At 35.9% G+C, this 23,373-nt stretch overlaps 1 protein-coding gene across 2 annotated transcripts in view; it reads left to right on the top strand.

The window, feature by feature from the left end:
• The window catches only part of gol (goliath), a 61,232-nt gene that overhangs the window by 32,249 nt on the left and 5,610 nt on the right, over positions 1-23,373 (top strand). For both annotated transcript variants that reach the window (XM_053760237.2, XM_053760236.2), the window contains exons 2-8: positions 1,315-1,856; positions 8,317-8,514; positions 9,985-10,084; positions 21,196-21,328; positions 21,881-21,998; positions 22,530-22,601; positions 22,909-22,991. In XM_053760237.2, coding sequence (XP_053616212.1) covers positions 1,659-1,856; positions 8,317-8,514; positions 9,985-10,084; positions 21,196-21,328; positions 21,881-21,998; positions 22,530-22,601; positions 22,909-22,991 — 902 coding nt within the window. In that variant the 5' untranslated portion in view covers positions 1,315-1,658. The remainder of the gene's footprint in view (positions 1-1,314; positions 1,857-8,316; positions 8,515-9,984; positions 10,085-21,195; positions 21,329-21,880; positions 21,999-22,529; positions 22,602-22,908; positions 22,992-23,373) is intronic.

Genomic DNA, 23,373 nt, shown 5'->3' on the forward strand with positions numbered 1-23,373 from the left:
TCGATGTTTTATTTCATTTCCTCATGTAGTAAATGTAGAAAATCACTATTTACAAAAGGTATCCTTATGAAACAAAACTTGCTTTTAATTGCTTATTTTAAACATTATTTAAATATAAAACTAGCTACTTCTTGAAATACTTATATCAAAACAATATACCAACTTATCAGGTAAGAATATGAAAACCATGTAAAATTTATTTAGCAATCTGTCTGATAACAGATAGCTATTGATTAATTTGTTACCTTGTTTCATATATAGGTGTATCAAAGTTTTAAAAATATATTGATAAGTTTTATTGTTTTGTTTATGTCTACGCTTACGTATTATTGGATGATATTTTGTGTACAAAACACAGGTTCAGTCTGATTAATATCCTTACGGGAACATATACCTTTCATACTTTTAGCAAGACTGTGTGTCTTGGGTGTCTTGGGGTTAGTTCTAAAGCTGATTACTTGATGCTAAGCAAACAGCACTCCACCGATACCAAATGCAGCTACCAATAAGAGTCGACAGATAAGAGATCACTACACTTCTGAGAAAAAGACTGCATACTATTAATAAGAGCGTTTTATTTTTCACGACCCGAGCTTCGCGGCGGTACGGCCACGAATGCAACATAACACGTAGATAAAAAGTAGAGTTACTAATCATATTCCTTTTGTGCAAACATTGTCATCAATACTAGATTCTTCTATCGGCTGACTTTTCCTATCTTTTATGTATGTAAAGAAATAAAAAAATTGAAAACATTGATAATAATTATGTACACATTATTATACGGTATATGATTAAACTTTGGTATGGCTATTCAAGATAGCTGCTGTTTGTATAGGTATAGTGTAAACTAACAACAAAATTATAGATCTCGTTCCCACTGGATCTCCGTGATTCGATCTATTCTGTAGTGCCTACTACGGTAATGGGTATGTACTAGATTCTAATGGGAGGTGACCTTCTTTTCCTCCCAATCAATAGTTCATTACATACATTAGTGCCCTTTATTTAAAAATGCATCTTAAGACAGAGTCTATTTTGAATATACCCCGGCTATTTAAAAAAATAAGTCCAATGGGCACATTTAATATTTTTAGGAAGGTCTAACGTGGCCTATAAATCAAGACAGGACACTGGCTTTTGACTCGAATCTTGAAGGTCCATTGGGTTCAAGACGTAATTAAATTGATTTATATCACGGTAGCCGGCTACCTATCATAACAATCCACTCCACACCCACTAGCACCAATTAACTGCCTACGTGACTCAAATAAAAAAATATTACGATTCTGACGTCACGCTCCATTGTTTCAGTTGCCAGCTACGGTGAAGTTCCTCTACGGGTATGGGTCGGCAGTCGACTACGAGCCAAGTGGAATGACAGACAAACAAACACCGTTGAAACGCGATAAACAAAGTGATATTACAGTTTTTCTTCAGTATTAATGAAGAATAGCTGAACGAAGATAAGAAAAAAAAAACACGCATTTATATCAGTTGGATTTAGTTGGTCTTGCGGCTAGGCAGTGCGGAGTCGTTTGAGCAGTGCAGTGCCGATAACGACTAATGTTTAAAAACAATTTGACCGTTAAAGTGTGTATCGAAACGTGTGTGTGTGCTACATTGTGTACGGGGTTTAAAGAGTTATAGTGTTAATAATGCGGGCGGAGGAGGTGTGGTGCAGTTTGGCAGCACTGGGTTGGTTCGCTGCACTCGTGGGGTGCCACGACCCTGGCAGCGAGCTGGGTTCCGTGAGGTACGGGCCCTCGGAGGACAGGATTGACACTATCACCAATGCTATGATTAATTTGACGTATGAGGACGAACACCGTGTTGTCTACACTGAGATCTCAGAGGTGAGTGTTGAGAGAATTTGCTGTTGTAAGTGTAAGTTTCGGGCAGTTCTTTTTTTGTTTTAACGGGTCTGGTATTTGGCGGCGGTAGAGTTAGAGTAGTAAGTTTTTAAATTGATGTCAATAAGCGATATATATAGAATTTTAGTGTATACCTATTAAAACATATTGAAATGAATTAAACGAATTCGAATATGAAGGGTGACATGGCTTCACATACCATTTAATTAAATAGTCTGTGCATGGCAACTATTAGCTGCGGGCAGAGCCGCGATCAAACACTAGTAAATAAATAAATAAGTATGAATAAATTATTGGTAATGAAAGAAAACAAAGTAGGTACAGACAAGGTTTTTATTGCACTTTTTCAAACTTTTTGTACCAACACGGCCGTTAAAATAGTCCAGTTCATGTTTCTCATATGTATATCAAGGTTAGGCGATAGGCCGCCTCCCTCACACATCGGCCACAAGGGCAATATATGGTATAAAGGGATGCACGTATTTAATAGAAAAGGTAGGCTGTCCTGCATCTCTGTCTTTTGTATACCTGCATCTCTTTCTGTTGTCCCTTAAATCGCAGCGCGTGTGTGTGTGTAGCGGATCTTATCTCGCAACTACTTATAACATCTAGTGAAGGTACTCTACAATCTACAACACTCGCTAAGCCCACAAAGGGCACCACACCAAACTGGCTTCCAACTAGGTCGATGCTAGTTACAAAACCTATAGTCGAAAGCAACACAATTAGTTACTGGCAGTTTAATTTATTTCTCGAGATATCTATCATTGTTTATTTAAAGTCACTCTCACTCATCTGAGAGTGTGTTTCGGCTGTGTTGCCTTGAAGCCGAAAATAAGTCCTCAATATTTTGGAGAATCGGTTGTTTTATGACCAGCCTGCCTAATGTCAACCCTCTTGAGAATGCCGTTCCTACCTCTCAGCTGCCAAGGCGAGGATAATGAAGTCGTCTTCTTTGGCAGGAACCACGCGTTATTTTTTTAGTTGTTTATATGTAGGTCTAGGTAGGAAACATCGTAATAAGAAGCCATCGATTGAACAAGACGCCGCAGAATAGAGGTATCGAAGAAAGGTTTTCAGAGTAAGAAACCTCGAGGAAACTATTATAATTGAGCCCTCCAGCCAGGTTCATTGATTCTTCAGCTAGTTTTTCACATGTTTTTCAGATTTATCAAAATTCAGATGGAGACATCCTCACATAAAAGTTATGGCATACCTAATTTTCTACAAAATTATAAACTAGCAGCCCGTCCCGGCTTTGCTAGGTTAAAACCACGAGTAAAACCATAATAAAACTTTCTCAGATAATCAGATTTCATTCAAAATAATTGTTTAACTTTAACTACCCTAACTTTTACTAACCCCTTATTTAACTACCCTAAAGGTACCAAATTTTAAGAAATCCTGAAACACGTTTCATTATTTTTGTTGCATAGCATTTATGCCAAGTTTCAAGTAGATCAATAAAGATTTTCGTTATTTTTCATACAAAGTTTACCCCAATTTTTACCCCTTTAGGGGTCGAATTTTGAAAATTCCTTTCTTATCTGAGCACTACGTAATAACCTAAATCTACTGCCCAAATTTCGCTATAGCTTTTATGGTTTAGGCTGGGCGTTGATTAGTAAAAAACGCTTGTTCTTTTATATATATAGATATTCAAAGTTGAACAAGTTTTAATGTTTACTTACCTAACATCCATGAATCAATGAGACCAAATTAGCATACTTGTAATAAATATAAAATTTTGTTTAATGTAGTGTTGCCAAGAACAATAAAAAATACCTCATTCCCACGCGGAAATATCGTATCCATTGGCAGCATATTTAACTATTTGTTACTATGTATTTGTGCAGCCGGCCTTAGATGGTTACACCTGATGCCTGTTATCTTTGGCTAACCTAAGTGCACATCAGGATTTAGCCGTAACATACATATAAATTAATTAAATAACCGTATCATTATTAGCAACGCAAGTGAACAAACTCCATTATCAGGAGATAAGATAGTTTGTTTAATGACGAGTTGATTTCATTAGCATGTACTGTTATGTTACATGTGTTTATTTACATTAATTGTTTTATTTTATACATAAATGCGTTAAAAAATTTGGTAACTACTTTCCCCAAGATAGCCTGGAAGCCATTGCACTAGCGATAAGGCGCCTATTGTGTATCTTTTTAATTGTCTTGTTCAAAGTTGTATCTTATTTTTGATGCATAAAGTTTATTCTTGTACTTACTTATTTTGGTTGATACTACAATACATAGTTTTTATTAACACATAAAATCGTGGAAACATTTTATTGATGACCAATTATTGAGTACTATTTATTTTGTTGAATATTGTTTGACTAAAAAGCATTTGAATTCTTCAAACGCGTGAAGCACGTAAGTTCGTTCTCAACTGGTACCTACCATTTGAATTGTGGGTAAAATGCATAATGCATAAGCTGGACCATTGTGTGAGCACCAGGGCCAAATTAATTTGTGGGACTTTAAAAAACTGGCAGTGTAATTCTAGAATCTCTGAGTAAAACAACATCCATCTATAATAATCCATCTAACATTCTACTTGGGGCAAAAATATATTTTATGTATATTTAAATGCGATAACTTTCGAAGCTAGTTTAAATGAATGAACAATCTTTATTTATTCAATAAATAAAGAACAAACATTACATATTTGGAGAGAAAAATAATGAAATATTGTTCACATTCATTTATTTTCATCGCCGTTTTACGCTTTCAGCCAGTGTGTATAATTGGTATAACGCCAGGGTTGGCAGTAGTCGTAGTGCGTTCGAAAATGTCCAATCGAAATCCGAATGCACTCTATAGTATACATATATGTATACCCTCTAGAATCTTAGTCGGCATCGTCATCTTCTGTGACCGTACAGTCACAGTATAATTTAAAGTACTAGCGCAGGTACTATAGTGCACATTATTATAGTGGTATATCATACTGTGGCTCAGGTAATTACAATTATTGCAAGTAGTTTTAAGTAAACATTACATTGAAGTTAGTATATTAAAATTACAACTTTCTGTGTCAGTCGGCTTCGCTTGTGTACTCAACTGGTACCTTGTCAATAAACACACACTCAATACTGTGCATAATCATTTTTATGCACAATTTTGTCATTCATTTTTATTTCTTTTCCTCTGATAAGCTTTGCTGTGATTTTATGTGATAATATTTATATAACTGCTTTTTTATTATTAAAAAAGTGTCAGGTTATAGTTAGGCTTAGGTATACTATACTTGGCAAAACCACAGATCATATAACACTTCCAGTAGCAAAACTAAATGGAAAAGCAACACGGAAAACGGAGGAGAACTTAAATTGATGTAAATTTAAAGATTTGGTCATGGATAGTAAAGTCCAAGTCGGTTATTTCCAATACTTTAGCAGGGTTTAATTGTAGACTGTATGTAGTACTAACTAAGGTACGGTTGCAATTTAGTTAATACGTTACATGTCAAGTATTTTAAGGCTCGCAAAATTGTATTGAGTAGCTTGACATTGAGTCAGAAAAATGATAGAACAAGCTACGGATTAATAATAATAATAGTAAAACCCTTTTTGGAAAAAATCAGCGGAAATAATCATAAGCATGTTGAGAATAATAATGCATTTTCCACAAAATGAACAGCTTAATAGCTATAGTATAATACAGAGAATATATCTAAGTAAAGCAACGTATTATATCTTAATTACTTATTTTAGTATTTTTGGCTAAGCTCATGTATTGAATACAGAATTTATTTTTATATATCCGCACACAAGGCCCCGTTCCGCATTTTTAATACGCGCGTAGTAAACACAAATCTAAAATTCTAAACTTAGACTGGTCGCAAATAAAAATGAAACTGCTCGAGGAAAAAAATATATGCCGGTCATTCCCTTCATGTTCTTGTGAGAATTCAAAACGTTTATTTATAATTGAGTACGTTGGCCTTATTGAATTGATTCGGCAAGCTGCCACCACTTCTGCACTCACCAAATCTGGGTTACTCTGCGTCTTAGGTGAGCGACGGAAGCTGCAAGGCAGCTATCGTCGCATGATGATGCAAGGAGGTGCATCTGCATCTACACGTAATATTATGTACACAGACCCGAAAAACACTACTTTCCCACTGGTTCAGACGGGTAAAAAAAATGTGTAATTGTTTTTTATTATAGGTGGTTGTAATTGACCCCCTTGCAACCCTTGCGCTGCCGGCACCCCTATCTGTTGTAACGCACCGCGTCGTGCTTTGGTCTGCTGCTCACCTAGGACTATGCGATTGAATACTAGAGTAACGTTCACGGTGCATTGCAGAATCTAATCAATTATCTCGTTGCAGTAAGACCAATAATTTAGGAATATTTATTTCGTTGCTTAGTTATACAAAGTTTAATATGTGTGTTATTGTACCTCTTAATCGGATGAAATTATTTCGATTGTTTTTGTCAGTTTTTATCTCAATCAATTCAAATAATGTATATTTATTTGTAATGTAACAATGTAATTAAATTGGGTGGTGAAAATTATTTTATACAATCACAGATAAAATAAAATTAATTTAACACGATTAACAGTTATTATCTATTTCATTAAATTTATGTAATTTTAGAAACCAATGATAAGTTTCGGGAATATTGAAGAAAGTTTTTTATTTTATTTTGCTGATCTGTATTGCATTCGAGGATATCAATGAGAAGCACTTGAATCTTGTAAACTAAATAACATACTTAGGATTTGATGAACAGATAAACCTTCTAGCTTTGACTTGTACGACAACGATACGAAAGGAAATAGAATAACCAAACGTCTGCATGAATCTTGGTAAAATTCCATTTGATTAGATTCCAAATAATTTTCCTGTTCGGAAGAATGTTTGAGAATAGAAAAAAGAAATTGGAATTTTACCTATAAATAGAACTAGCTGAATAGAAAATAATTCGAAAAATACAAATTTATTTTGGCAATGTCGTACAGTCACTCAATTAAATAGCTTGCATGGACCACCGTATGTGGCGATAAGAGCGGTGAATTTTCAATGAATTTGAGTTGGTTGATGTGCTGGTGACTGTACATTATTCGTGTGCGATACACTTTTTGGCGACGCATAAGTTGTTACTGAATGTACGTTATAGCTTTTGGAAGTACCTAATAGTTATCAAGGAACTATATAATTGGATCGGACGGGAAATGTTATTGACAGGTAATTAAGCTTGTGAGATAGAATATTTATACTTATTTCGTGTTTGTTACGCTTTTACGCCTATAATTTTTAGACAACCACATTAGCCCACTGGTGGGTATAAGTATATACATATATATAATCTGGGTATAGGTATGAATATGTGATCTTTTTCAGAGTGACAGACAGACTTTCATCTTTCGCATTAGTAAATATTAATATGGACGTATGCTTAGTTATAGTATAGTTGGACTGTAAATTTTACCACTTTTCAACGTATTGTTTTTACTTTTTACTCGCGGCCTGTCCCGGCTTCGCTCGGGTAAAAACATAGCACATTATACACCGTGACTTTGTTTTATAATATGTAAGGATAAGGAAAGGAAGTAGTTAGTCTTTAAATGTATATGTCATCGGTTATAAACACAGGTTATAAATGATGCTCAAGCACTACTCAGGAGTTACACGCATCGCAGTAGGATGAAGGCAGACCGTACACCTAATTCTTTTGTAATGAATTATTCCACACCACGATGGAGTAGATTGGTTGAGGATGCACGTGTTTTGAATTACAATTTTGTAAAGTAAATACTACTTTACAATGGCGGAGCATCATCGTCACAAAAACATTAATGCAAATTATACAAATAAATGATTATATTCCATTTTATTTTATTAGTCCTCCTCCTGTAACTAACTAGTCTTACTCCTCACGTCTTAGGATTATGGTCAAACTTTTTTATAAAATTGGAACCGCAATTACATGTACACACTAGTTCCTTTGCCTTCTCCAGTATTTTAGTATTTTTGCGCCGTGTTTATGAATGAATGAATGAACAATTCTTTATAATTGACCAAGGATGAATGATCTTTATTGCGATTGGTGGCCCACATGCTGCATTATATTTTATGAAAGGCACATTTTTGTGGATAGGTGTCACATGTTTAGTCATCGCTGACATGCAAGAGACAACATTTAATGACTCATATGTTTTAGTAGAAAATAATAATTATTAACTTTAAAAATACGAATCAATAGTTTATATTACCTTATCAGGGCTACTCGATCAAGAATAATGTTCTTTTAGAAAAAACGTAAGATGTTACGTAGCATTTACTCTCTGAAGAATTTTAACAGACCGGTCAATTGTACAATACGACGTACAAGTAGCATTAGGCAATTGTGTAAACTAGTTTAGAAAATATCCCTTAAAAATAACAGCTGATCAGTTTTTCTATTTCTTCATAGACCGGCAAGTATGGCGAGGGTTACATCGGCAACGCTCGCGGCATGGCGGTGCACATCCGCGCCCAGGGCCCAGGTGGGGAGAGGGACCACACGGGCTGCACGTGGCCGCTGCTATCGGCTGTGGCGCCCATGGAGCCGCTCCCGCAGGAACCCTGGATAGCGGTCATCAGGAGAGGGAACTGCAACTTTGAAATTAAGGTTAGACTTGACCGTACTTGAATGAATCTGCCTCTATTGTCAGTGGTCGTTAAATGCTGATCAAGGCCTGGGCTCATGGCCCAGGGGGTGACCACACGGGCTGCACCTCATCGTTGCTGTCACCTGTGGCACTCATGGAGGCGCTAGCACAGGAACCCCCCGGATCTTCGGGATGATGGTAAGTTTAGCTCAAAGAATGCTGCGAATGTAATCTGACACTCCTGACAAAATGTATAGAATAGAAACAAACGCATTGTTATGAGCACTGGCGTAGATCGTGTGGGTACACGCGTGCCAAGCATGTGTATAGAATACACGCCAGGGTTGATGTCATAATAAATAGTTCGAAATCGCATGGTCAGCGCTAGAACTCTGATTACACTGCGTTGTGTTACATGGCTTGTTATGTATAATTCATGTCATTTTAACATAATATGGATGATAAAGTCCAATATTTCGCGTATCTTTGTGATAAAATTCTTATTGCTATAAATAAATGGACATTTTGGAATGCCAGTAGATACTGATAAAGGTATCATTATATCGGGATTTGGTAGTCAGATACCGAAGACCGATTGTCTGGTATCAGACGAAGCTAGCAATAATAGAGATATAGCTCTCTATTAGGTTTCCTATGATAAGCTTTATGGTTGTGTTGTGTGGTGCCTATGTGCTAGAATTTATTATTTTATTATTTATTTGGAAGAATAAGATGGAAAATGTTCCACTGACAAGAACAAAGTTGTTAAATTAATTGATGATGATGATTGGAAGGCCAACAATAATTTTGTAATTTTGATTAAAATACATTTTCCAATTTTGTTTTACGTTCTAGATACAAATTTAAAACATTCGGCCATTAGGTATAAAGATACGGCCAGAAAAGATTTGTATTTTTGTTTGTAATGGATGAACTCAAAACGATTGTACTGGATTTTAATGAAATTTGGCACAAAGACAGAAAAAACCTTTAAAAGTAACATAGGTTACTTTTTTATTATGGTTTTACCTGAGCGTAGCCGGGACAAACCTCTAATATATACAGAGGTCTAGACATAATATCTATACAGATACAGAGGGGAACGATTCGACTTTTAAATATATTTATACAACGTACAAATATAGATTAAAAACCAAATAACACCATTATAGGATTAGGCAACAATGTATTCAGCCGTGTTATTTTTCCGAAAAATCGATTAGTATAATGCTATGAGAAGATGGACAGTGATATTGTTTACTTTTTTCGCTAGTGGCAGTTTTTTTTTTTAATTCTAAATAATAATTTTTATTACAACTATGGGGACACACTATCGCTATAGTTGAACTTGGACATCTGTCCTAGTTCAGCTATAGCGATGTTCAGATTGGCAGACGCCAACGCGAATGAATGAACATTGCTTAATTTGTACGAGAGCTTTTATTTTTCGAAATGACCAGCCGGCATAACAATATACTGTTGATTTCCAGGTGCAAAACGCGTGGCGCGCCAACGCGTCAGCCGTGCTGGTCTACAACGACAGGGACAACCCTCAGCTGGAGAAGATGAAGCTGTCCACGGATAATGGACGTGAGTTCATATTTTTATACGACTGCTCACTTTAAAAGTGTCTTCTCCCTCTCATCTGAGCGTTTTCTTGTTTGCTTCGGCTTAGGTGTGTGTACAGTACAGCACTAATGCCCTATGGCCTCCAAAGGAGATATTTTCCAGAGCAAAAATACAAACAAAAATACAGAAAGACAATTTTTTTTCGATTTTTTTGGTAATTCTTTTTTCGCATTTTTACCGTAAATTCTTGCACAAAAACTTTCTTTCCATAGAATGTCGGAGTTTCTTTTTCTTCTGGAGTTCGCGTTCCATGTCGATATCAATCTGTGATATCAATCTAACACTTTCAATTTTCCGAATTGCATAGGCCAATTTGAGTTAGCCGGATAATCTAGGAAAACGTACGTTTGTAATGTAGGATTCTTTTACGCAACGTCCAACCTAATCATTAATAGAATATTATTAATTATTAGCTTACATCATCGATGAACAAAGGAAATAAACAATCCCTTCCGTGTCGCAATCGCAACTCGTATACTTGAGTCCATACGGCTCATAAAAGTCCCATGACATAGTTGACATGAATGATGATGCATATGAATATAAGTAATAACTTATTACCTACTTTAGCAATAAAAATTTAAATTCGCGTAAATTGGCAATCACAGGATTAAGACGTGTCTTTAACAAATATTTGGCTATAGGACCTGGCGTGCCAATAGTTTGATGAAATACTTGCTAAGAAAGAACATTACAGTATTACGAAAGCGGATCCTGGGCTCCGACATTCTATGGAAAGAAAGTTTTGTGCAAGATTTACGGTAAAAATGCGAAAATATAATTACCAAAAACAACAGAAAATGTTTACCTTTCTGTATTTTTGCTGTGGAGAACATCTCTTTTGGAGCATTAGTGCTGCCCTAAATCAGGCCTCGACAAAAGTCATAACCCATATAAAACTACAGAAAACATACTTATTCCAATGCAATAAGACAACTGCATCGGTGCAACACCAGCGTTGCTAAATGCGATATTATCTATGGTGTTGTTACAACTACCCTTGTTGTAACAATATGATCATTGTTCACGCCCCGGCGCACCCACGCTTTCAGTTCATTGACCAGAGACGCCCTTAGCTGTCAGGGCTACCATATGTCATTGGTTCTACGCCTTAATTTATTTCCTGATCATAGTTTATGAAGCAGGTGTGATAACGTCTATGAAGCAAAATGCCTAAATTGTTAAATGCGTATCTTTAAGACCGGTGCAGACCTAATCTGCAATGGTTTTCCCTTGAACCTACAACATGAAATTCTTCAAAGTATTTGAAAATATTAATTCAGTGTCGGATAGGCGCGTATGATACCCCTGGGTGATGCAAGCGACCGCTGCGTAGACAACTTCTCATCAGGCGGGCTGCATGCCTGTTCCTGGTATAGTATAAAAAATGCGTGGCGGTACGCGTTTCTTGTATGGCGGTTGGCTACGCATTATGTCTGCACCGCCCTTTATCTGTATTTAACACCTCCTACCCAACGATGCTTTTCAAAGTAAACAGGGTTGTATGCATGTTATATTGACCCTGGAACAGCTGCGTTTAATATATCAATAAGCACTTGTAACAGCATCAAACTTCACAAAGATTCTATAAACAATTTCGTTGTATCTTTTTTCAATCAGAATATTGTTTTCACAACAAAATATGTGAATAAGATAATTTTCACAAAGTCTCGCGATAAATCAAACAAAGGATTTCGTATATCTTAAAATGTGGACGTATGCGGAACTACAGTGTTTACTTGCAGTCATAAATTGCATATAAATACACGTAGATGCCCAACATGTTTTATGCATACAGTAATGGTACCAACATAAGGAAGAAATCCACTACTGACATACATGACCTCGCACACCGTACGACACAGGTACAGCCGACCTCATCAACAAACCCAAATACAACGCAAATTCACGTTTACCACCGAGACGAGAATATGCATAATTTAATATGCCTTGGACTTCATTGTGTTATTTCCATTTGTAACGTCGAGAAAATCAATTTATCTTCGTGCGAAGAAAATTATGTGCAGATGTTTACATTCCATATATATTTTTTAATAAAAGATAAATGAGATAAAATAAATTGATAAAAGATCAATGTCATGTATCTGATGAAATAAAATGCGGCTTGACCCACAGGCAACGTCTATTTTTATTAGTTTACTTGAGTTCACCAAACAAATTCGTTACGACATTGTATGGCTCTGTCACACTATTATGTCAGATCACACTAATGTAACACCAGAATTTCCTTAATGAAAGTAGCTACTACTTAATGAAAGGCCGTCAATTTTCCTGTGATGCCCTCACACCCTGGTATTTCTTGTTGTTTCTTGGCAGCGGTGATCACTTACTTACCTAAGGCTGACCCGCTTGCTCATTTGTCGTATATCATAAAGAAAAACTCAAAGTTAATTTGTTAGCCCGTGTCTTAGTAGTGATAGAAGAGAATGTAATTATTTTTATTGGTAACACACCTTTTAGCCCTATATGCGTCAATTGACTAATAAATAAAAGTTGACTAAGCAACTCTTTTTTGAAACGTAGAACATCAATTAGTTACATATGGAAACACAATACATACAGTACATACATGTAATGTATGAGTAACAATGTTATGAGAAAATTGCATTTATGGTGTTTATGCAATAGCAACCGTTTGTAATCCACCACGTCTGTAAAATTTTAATGACTCCGCAATTTGTTACTTCTTTTGTGATTTTCTTGTAAGTGTAGGTATAGTAATTTCTTAAAAGAAGGTTGTCAACAATTAAAACCATGTACGTTACACATACGTCAGTGGGATTAGCATCTATAAATCATTATCATCGTTAAAAACTGTATGTGGGTACTGAAATTACGACTGGCACAACAAATAAATATTTCTTTCTTACATGCATCACGAAAACTGGTGGTGTCTGCGATCTGAACGTAAATACAAAGTATTGTACTAGTATGTAGTGATCACACGCATAAATAAATAAATTTAGCGTCAATATGTGCTGTGTATTTATTATTCGTCGACGTATATAGGCAGCCCGGCGCGTCTGAAGGTCGTCCGGTGTACATTCATACATACATACGTGAGAGTACTGCATCCTGTATCCCTTTGCAGTGACTTTTGCTGGCCCTTATTTTAAATAATTCTTGTAAATATATAAAAATTCCTTCGGTATTGAATGACAGACAATTCTCAGCAATACTATTGGGCGAAGAAAGTTGATGTTGTATGTAAGTTTCTTGAGGGGATATAAGCATTTAATGAGGGTTTCCCCAAATTATTACGGGAAAACGAAAAAAAAACATTTACTAATTATTAAAGGCGAAAGTTTATATGGGTGTAATCAATATCGCACACGGATTCTAATAAAATTTGGTACAGTCAACATGAAGTTATTTATTAAATTCGTGGCTATATTACCGCGCCGCATAGAGAGCCATGCAGTTGATTGTATATGTTAAGAATAACCTGGAATTAGCAATCAGCTTCGAAATTTCGAGCACTTAAGTATTTATATGTACAATGGAGTGTAAACAAATTTAAAGATATAAAAGCCAATACTGATAAATATTGACAATATTAACACGTAACTAAAGTCTTTTAAAGGGCAAGAGAAATTAGTATTTCACAGGGGCCCACAGCTATAAATAAACATATCGCAGTCTGTCGATTAACATATAACAAACAAGATTACGATTTGGTATTATTTGTTAAAGATTGCTTGAGGAGCTCAATGTCGCAGTGGTCCGCGCTCGGCCTGCGATAGTGACCACTGTCGTAGTGCTGTGGTGGTAATTTGATGGGTGACCAAAAATGTATCTCGAGCTTTGAAGGTACCTTCAGACGTTGGCTGTTAAAACAGTAATGATCAAACTGCATTGTAGGCACGCGTGGTGGTTTGTGGCTCGTTGGGACGTTAAGTTACGTTGGGCTTATGATCGAACAGTTGCTAGATTTGTCCTATTTTATTTCAGGTATATTTTTGAGACTAAAAGTGTCTTTGTTTAGTTTCGACTAGATAGAACATGCGGAGATGAGAATCATACAAAACAGATTATTGTTGATTTAATAAAACTTCGTTGACCATCTAGCGCTCCGTCCGCGACTTCGACCGCGGTAAATAAACCTATGTTATTCCTGAAGGTTTAGTCTAAAGTTCCCAGAACACGGACAGTGACAGTGACTGAAGGTGTTTGATTGAGATGTAAACTCGACTTGTCTAGTCATAGTTAAAATGTGCTGTGGACTGTATCGTTTTGCGGCAGTGGCGCGGGTCATTTCAATTAAGTTTGCTATACATTTGTATGTTGTCGTAGTTAATATGAAACACCATTGTTTCTGGTTGAAATGTTAAAGTGACTTTATTTAACAAACACACTTTGTTGTAGCGTTCAACATATTAAACTATGATTTTAAAAAAACCCGATATTGAATCACGGCTAAGGACATTCTTGAGTAAATTTATTTATTTTAAACAAAAAAAATCGCATTAATGAATCGATGAGATTATTTAGGGCTTTTATGAAAAAGAAAATTTTACTTATTCCGAACCGCACGCAGACGAAGGTGCGGGCAAAGCTAGTTAAAGAATAATGTCGTAAATCGCAAAACATGCACGCGATTAGATATAACCGGTTGAACATCGCGTAATCTAAAACTGAATGCGTCGTTATCGACCACGTAATCTGCATATTATGAAATGAACTATGAAATCTATAAAATATTCATGAAGTAACGTTGCGAATCAGTGAACACACACCGGGTGTTTGTTTATGGATTGATATGTGTTCAGCTTATCTATGGTTTTAATTGAGGTTTTATCGATTGGTAATTGTTATACAAAATCTTAGATTAGATAAATCTGAAGTTATGAAAGGTTAATCTATTTTTTTCATTTAATTAAATGCGACGTATATATGGTGCTTATTTGTCCACAACTTTTTCGTTCTGTAATTCATAACGCGAAAATTTGGACATCTTTTTTTACTTTAGCGGTCAGTAGACTGCTATAGCAGTTATAACAATTAAAATGTTGTGTCTCGTTCTGTGTGCCACAGGTGCTAATTGGCATATTCCAGTAACATGCATTGGGTAAGTGATGCTTGTCCAAGCGTGGGCGTCACATATTTTTGTGCAGTTGTTCTAAAACTTTTATGTCATTGATATTAAGTTAATATCATTTTATTTATATCCAAAAAAATATCAGCCGATTCATTCAATCAAAAATATCTGCATTCGTTGATTTGTTTGTTTGATATAATTTTTATTGTATAAGAAAATACAAAAGAAAAGCAAAAATACTGATATGATAGCAAAGACGGACTAGTCACCGATAGGAAATAGCAATAGTTACAAAAAGACGGCAAAGAAGAAATTTCCAAAAATGGTTTAAATAAAATCAAAACTCAAATCATTTATTCAGAAATTAGACCTTTACAGGGTCATTTTTATCATTTTTTTATGTTCTAAATTATATTCTAAATTATATATAAAATAACATTTACCAAAGCTACAAACTACTAGCATTTTAGAACGACCTCTGTTAAGAAGAAATACCGAAAGAAGCTCATTTAAACAGTGTTCGCCAGGCATGCTAGAAGGGCTTATATTTAAAAATAATTTATCCGTATAACATATTGCAAATAATCTAAAACAATAATACGTGACGTGAACTTGGACATGCATAGTTTAAGAACCACTGGGTCCTAATGCGATCGCCTTGACGGGTTTCACTGTCAAGTTAATTCGATCACAGTGGCGTGGGGTGCATCGCCACGTCAGCGATGCACCGACGTGACCCTGGCTGAGCTTATCAATGTCTATTCATGGCAGTGTCAGCAATCGCTGTTCCAAGTGCACAGTTAAAGAAGCATTTATCACCAGAAGCACACTCAGGCCAATCGTGAGGGTTTTGAGAGGTGGTGGCTTTTATTTTCAATTAGTATCGGGACTCGATAGGTTCAATCTGTCTCGTTAATATAATACCCGTTGGATATCATATACAATACGCGATACATAGATATACCACAGTACTTATTACATAGGTATAATAAAGAGAGGGCTCCGACGCTATGCAGCGGAGCAAGCAACCGGGACAACGCGTATCATGTGATACAAAACCATAACAAAGAGTAGTTTAGTTATACAGTTTTTTAAACTTTGCTTGTGTAGTCTTTGTGCAAAACCTGTTCTGTGCAATAAAGGTTAACGTTTCCCTGACCCCTCTTGACCGCCATTTCTACTATATAATCTTCCACAGACGATTTCAATCCAATTCCAATGTTTGCGCGCCGGTCGACGGCCTTGTCCAATATTAATCCTCTTTAAACGTGATTGTTCACGTTTGGAGACATCACATGTCTACTTTGTAGGGTATCCTGTGCCGTAGTTCATTGCTTATCCCCTGTGCCGGTAACGTGTGCGAATCACGTTTGAGAAAACAACGCTGGTCACGCTGAGTGATAGTCTTCTATCCTATGAGCCCAAAACGTGCCTAATTTGGATTTTAAGCCGCATTAGATGTTATTCTCGAGTCTGAGAATCAGGACTTGTATCCAGATATACCTTTGCAGTGCAGTTGAGTGGTTATTTCCATCTATTATGTCTCTGGGTCACTGGATGCATATTCTCTCACAAATAGTATATAGAAGTAATTGTACATGTATCTTGTATTAATTTCAATTTACATCTCATTTGACAACCTCGGTGGCGCAGTGGTAAGGTTCTTGCCACTGAACCGAGAGGTCCCGGGTTCGATCCCCGGTCGGGTCATGATGGAAAATGATCTTTTTCTGATTGGCCCGGGTCTTGGATGTTTATTTATATATGTATTTATTATAAAATACAGTATCGTTGAGTTAGTATCCCATAACACAAGTCTCGAACTTACTTTGGGACTAGCTCAATCTGTGTGATTTGTCCCAATATATTATATATATTTACATCTCTCATATTCGGTAAGTAGGTTTTATTACCCCTAAATGTAGTTGACCAATTAGCGCTCTAGGGTAATAATATAGCTAGTAAAGCCCTAGGGGATAAGTAATTAAAAAAAAAACTTCACTCTTTCAAAAAGTTCGCGTACATCTAACCATCATACTGGCAATAGACATCATGCATTCAGCCCAATGACCAAAGAGGTCGCTTCGCTACTCAGCCTTGTCTTCGTATGAATATAGTAATGATGAATATCCTAATGAACGGCGAAGCTCAATTTCGTTCTTGAAAAAAAAAATTAAAAAGTTCTTTACCTTGTTCTTTTTAATGAAAAATGGCGGGAATAAAAAACTTTATATTTTGTTTGTTTTTGGGATTTTTTTAGAAAAAAACAATTCTTGTAATGCCGGTTTTTTTTCTACTTACCTTCGAGACACCTTCGATCACATTCGAGATGTAAAGCAGAATAGTTAGCTCGGGTGTAAGCATCAATTGCACCCTCGGCTTAGCCCGAGCAATTGATGCCTTCCAGCCCTTGGCTACTAATCTACTATTATGGACTGATTTTCGTGCCTTAAAGTTATACTTAACCAACAAACGAGTATCAGGACGTTATTTAGGCAAACACAACATGTCACAATATTATAACATCAACGCCAGTTTATCACTAAAGTGCCCACTAGAAACTAACCCTGATATTTTTCCTATCTATCTCCTATCCCAGCTATTTGGCGCTCGCTGCACATTCAGTGGTGACCGCAGGCGCCTTCGGTTTTGGCCTGACGACTTGGCACGCGCTCAAATACAATTACTTTTATTTATACTGTTTGTCTTGATGAGGTGCCTGGGACTGTCTACAATCCATAGATACTAATATTATAAATGTGAAAGTGTGTTTGGTGTTATCTCACGTCAAAACAGAGCATTTGATTAAATTAATTTTTGGTGTTATATTATAAGTATAAACTGCATTCCATTTTAAACCATCAGAAACTTACTTATCTTTCTTTTCTTCGTCTTAAAAGTGTTTGTATAATTTTGTTCTATTCTAACTGACATCTTCCAACGGCTTCGCCTGCGTCTGCGATCTTATCACCTCCTTATGCTTGGAATTTACAAAATTAATTTCTTAGTGGATAGATTAAGACATGATTATTATTATTTTTTAAATAGCTACAACTTGTTCCATTGCTGTACAAAAGTCTCCATTCTCTCTTCTCGTGTATCTCTGTCTCTGGTCTTTCCATATACATACAGGTTTATAAACCATTAAATTACCAAATATCCGCCTTGGTTACACGTGTCGTGCGATTGCATTAATTCCCAATATTTCAGACCAAAAAAGTAAATGTTTTCAAACATTATGCCACCAATACAGAACAATAGCAGTGTTAACTCGGGTTAACTTGTTAGTGTTTGGTTAAAATGGAGTTAGCTCAGTGAACAAAGGCCAGCCTCGGGTCTGGTTATAAAAGGTGCTAAAATATTCACACACTGCATTGTGTTAGCGTCCAGAGGTTCTTCATTCTGTTGGAGTGATCCAGAAAAGGCATTTTAATATTAAAGACTGTTGGTTTTTTTCTCATAAAGTGTCTGAGGAGCTCAGGCAATGATTCACGCGCTCGGCCTGTGATACTCGTAGTATTTTTAAGCATCATTCAAAAAGTATTTTTTTGATCTCCTACGAGTTCAGATAGCACGTTAACCCTGTATTTCGACTTGTTAAAAACCAACAATATGCAAAGGGCCTTCGAGCTGAGTCGATCCACCCCCATAATTGTTAGCTGGAGGCAGGGAGTGGCCGTCCTCCTGCATACTAGTACTATCTGGGGGCACGGGAATGCCCCCGCCAAGACGACGGCCAAGCTACACGTTTTAACTTGAATGTTGAGTATGTGAAGTTAGGTCTGGTAAAGTTAGGGCGCATCTATCAAGAATCTTGGCTCTACATGAGATCTGACCACTTTTTCATACATTTTGACTAAAGTGTATAGTTTTGAAGCAAACTAGTACTAGTCTTGGCAACATTTTTACATGAAAATGTTTTTGGTGGGATTTATTATACTGGTCGCTATATCAGGACCTGGCTATCCGTTTATTTTGCGAATGTTGAGAAATAATTTCTTAATGTAATCAGGAGCACAATTCTATGACGCATCAATTTCCTGTGATAGAGCTGGTTAGCTGTTTGTTGATGTAAGTTGAGTCATTTTTCCTATCAAAACGCATGCTAATGCACTGTGCTACGTAAATAATGATTGTCGGTTTTTTATAATTCAATACATGAACGAAAAAAAGATTTGGTAAACGTGATAGGACATTTTGCGACATATTCTTTTTACAGCGTAGATTCTGAAGATTTGAGAAATTCCTTTATAAGCCTTCTTCACCATGTTAAATAAACCCTTTTTGTTGACGAAAATGGTATGAAAATCCTTACGTTTTGAGATCCGAGTTTGACTTCGGATCCCAGTTAGACCATGCGGATTGCCTGATGGTAAGCAAACACCCCAGCCCATGGACACCGGTAACCCGGATACGGGTGCGTTGCCTACTTGCTGTGCAAATAAACTCGGCGCACCCAGGGATTTATATTATTTAGTTGATTACAGAAATCAACTTCTACATGAACCTCAAATAACTGTGATTGCGGCTGGAGTGAAAGATCATAAAAAATTCACTACATAAGTACTGTTTTTCTGCATAGAATTTGAATTGTAGAAATATGTTTACTTCGTGTATTATATTGATTTATCACTTTTCTTTATTAGTAAAACAACTAACAACCCGCCCCGGCTTCACACGGGTGCAATTTTTTTATATCTATAGATTTTATATATCTGTAAGCCATCCTCCTATTAAAAAAACACGCATCGAAATCTGTTGCGTCTTTGTTTTCTTTAGCTTACGGGGTCTTAGTACATAAATGCTTACACAACAAACAATCAATGGACAATACTAATATAAAATGTGTCTGAATTTGTCTTCCAAAACATGAGTCACTCGGTCTTCAACAAAGAAAGCTGATGAAACGGTTTTGCTCGCAATTGTTTGTGTTTTAGGAATCTGCTCCAACACATTCGTTTATTATCTTTAATGACCTCGTGATTGTGAAATGAAAATATTTTAATTTTTAAATCGTTTTTTTGTTAAGTACATGACTAGTTATGTTCAGAGTTATTATTAACACTACTTAACAAAAAAGTCTCTGTTATATAAAAAACAGAGATATTTTAAAGCGATAGAAATAGTTTCTACAAGTATTTAACACAAGTCTCTAACTTACTTTTTGTCTAACTCAATCTATGTGATTTGTCCATATAATATTTATTTTCATCTATAGTATTGAACAGCAAGTTTTTTGTTACATTATCGTCAGAGGTCTCAAGTTTATTCACATTACGCTATTGACGTCAATAATTACGTTTTTATACAATTCTCTAAAATGCGCAAATGATATAGAATAATAAATAAATACACGACCAAATGTAGAAGAATATAGGTACCTACATTATTGTTTGATTGTTTGTAAACAATAAATGTAGACTAGGACCATCTCACTCTGATCGTCAGCTATTTGGTCGTCCCCATTGTCGTGGTCTTCCTTGTGGGCAAAGAGCATCTATTAAATCTTACTAATTTTATAAATGCGAAAGTTTTGATGTGTGTGAGTACAATACAATGTTCAATATTTCATACGCTCAAGGTCGTGAAATAAAATCAATAATTATTAATTTTTTATTATTATTCAATAATTATTATCAATATTAATTTTTTTAAGCTCTACTAACAAAATGAGTCTTTGTTACTTATATAAATAAATAAATTCATTCATTCATTCAATAATCCAAGAGACAAAAATGTATTAGCATGTACGTTATCTACGGCTTCAGTTGAAGTCGATGCTAAGTTTGGAATAAAAAAAAATATCTCATTTTTATTTGTTTAATAAAATATTTTTTACTCAATCTGACAAATTCTACTAGAGGGTTTTCGGTGAAATTTATTAAAGTAGAATATCCATTCGGAATAGCACAAAAGGTATTTTTGAAATTTTACACGGGAGGAGTGAAACCCTGAGGAAAACACATATAATTACAGTTTACAGTGGTGAAATGAATATTTTTTTTATTTCTAGGTAACATCAGCGCAGTATTCATATACAAGTGGAAGGGTGAGGAGATAGCTCGTCTCCTGGACAACGGCACGCGGGTGATGGTCGGCATCACCCCGGGGAGAAAGTTCACTAGTGTCGGCAACAGCATCAACAAGTAAGCCTTCTCTTTCCGTTGTCTATCTCACCTGAGCGAAAATTGTGGAATCGAGCGGGAATTGAACCCACGCTGACTGGTCTTAACCACTGAGCTATCGAGACTATGCCAGTTCGGCCGAATAAATTATCTCTTTACGTTTCACGCCAACGTATTTTCACCAAAGTATTAATTTAGATCCAATTTTTGCAAGCTTTTGTGAACGAACTTTCTCATTAAGAATGTAGTGAGAATGAAGGGTTTTGTTTCTCTTCTGAGCGGTTTCTTCCTCAGACGTTGTCCATAAACTGATAAAACCGTAAAATCGATCGCCGATCAGCTGTAAATGCCGTTATTTTTTAGTGAATCCGGAAGAACTCAATTTTCACAACATTTTCTTTCATTAACGCGAACCAGGAAATTAACTTTTGAAATGTCCTCTGTGTTTTTGCTCTTTGCTTACACAAAAGAAATTTCTGGATGAATAGATACATTTTAAGTGGGCAATATGAAAAAATCAATCACACAAATGGAGTAATAACAATAGCAATAATATTTTTGATTTGATTTCAGAACATCAGTGCTGTTCGTGTCAATATCATTCATAGTGTTGATGGTGATCTCGCTGGCGTGGCTCGTGTTCTACTATATCCAGCGGTTCCGGTACATACACGCCAAGGACCGGCTCTCGGTGAGTCGAGAACGGCTTTGAGCCGCCAAAAAAATGTCTATAATGTTTTAATTTATGTATTTACGCCCCGGGGCTTCACTGCCGTGGGAATTTCGGGATAAAACTATCCTATGTGTTATTCCAGGTTATATTCTAGTCGTGTACCAAATTTCAAAGCAATCCCTCCAGTAGATTTTTCTTTTATTATTATTATGAACTAGCTGCTGCTCGCTGCTCGCGGTAGCTTTTGTTTGATAAATATAGCTGATCCGATCAGCTATATTTATTCAAAATTTCAACAAATTCGTCCCAGCAACTTCGAACATTTTATCGTTTGCGCATTTTGGTCGCCGGGCAAATTTATCATCTTGAACGCAAGATATATAGATGGATATAGCACTGGACCTATTTTATTTAATTGTGATGTATATACATACAGAATTATACGCCACACGGTTAAATAAAAATGAAATGCATTACATTTCTTCAAGTTTCCTCACCGCTGTGAAATCTATACATATATTAATGATATGTTGTTATATCTTGTTTCAGAAGCGGCTATGTTGTGCAGCCAAGAAGGCGTTGTCTAAAATACCTGTTAAGAGTTTAAAGACTGAAGATAGAGTGAGTTATTATTTGTTTTAGTTCGTTTTATTGGCACTATTTTCGATGTTCATATCCCATTTTTATTTGTATAAAAGCACGCGAGTGGTTCTGGATCCTGTTTTCCGACTTGCTTTGGCTGAGGGAGACTGTGATACATCGTTCAGATAAAATAGAAAAGCATTCTACAACATAAAAAAATAAATATAGTAATACAAAAAAATCGGGTCAAAAATGATAGGTGTGCACTATATTTGAGTTGCCCAAATAAATTCTTGATTGAAGAAGTACCTGTATAATATAATACATTATATATACATATTTTCAGGAGGTGCAGGGTGACGGCGAATGCTGCGCCATCTGTATAGAGCCTTACAAAGTGTCCGAGACACTTAGATCTCTTCCTTGTAGGTCAGTGTCAGAAATTATTATTTTATTATGCTAAAGCGTTGTCCTCATTGGGGCGCATGGCGCATCGCGTCACAAACTTCATCTCAATGATTGTAATGTAGTTCACACTATCGCGGAACTCAGACAGATATTGAGGCAAATGCATGAACATTTCGTAGTTTGATTGCTTTTATTTAACGCAATAAAAATTAGCAAAGTTTGGCTAACAATATATTTCAAGCTAACTATACTATTTTTTATTTTTATTTATTCTTGAAGTTTACAGTTGGTACTTATAAATTAGTACTTGTTTAAAGAAGGCTAATTATAGAATTCGTCAGAACTTTATACAAAGGTTGGTGTATTCCGTTAGACATAAAACAAAAGAAAAGTTTGTACAAAT

This window comes from Plodia interpunctella, chromosome 20, assembly GCF_027563975.2.
Source record: "Plodia interpunctella isolate USDA-ARS_2022_Savannah chromosome 20, ilPloInte3.2, whole genome shotgun sequence".
NCBI lineage: Eukaryota > Metazoa > Arthropoda > Insecta > Lepidoptera > Pyralidae > Plodia > Plodia interpunctella.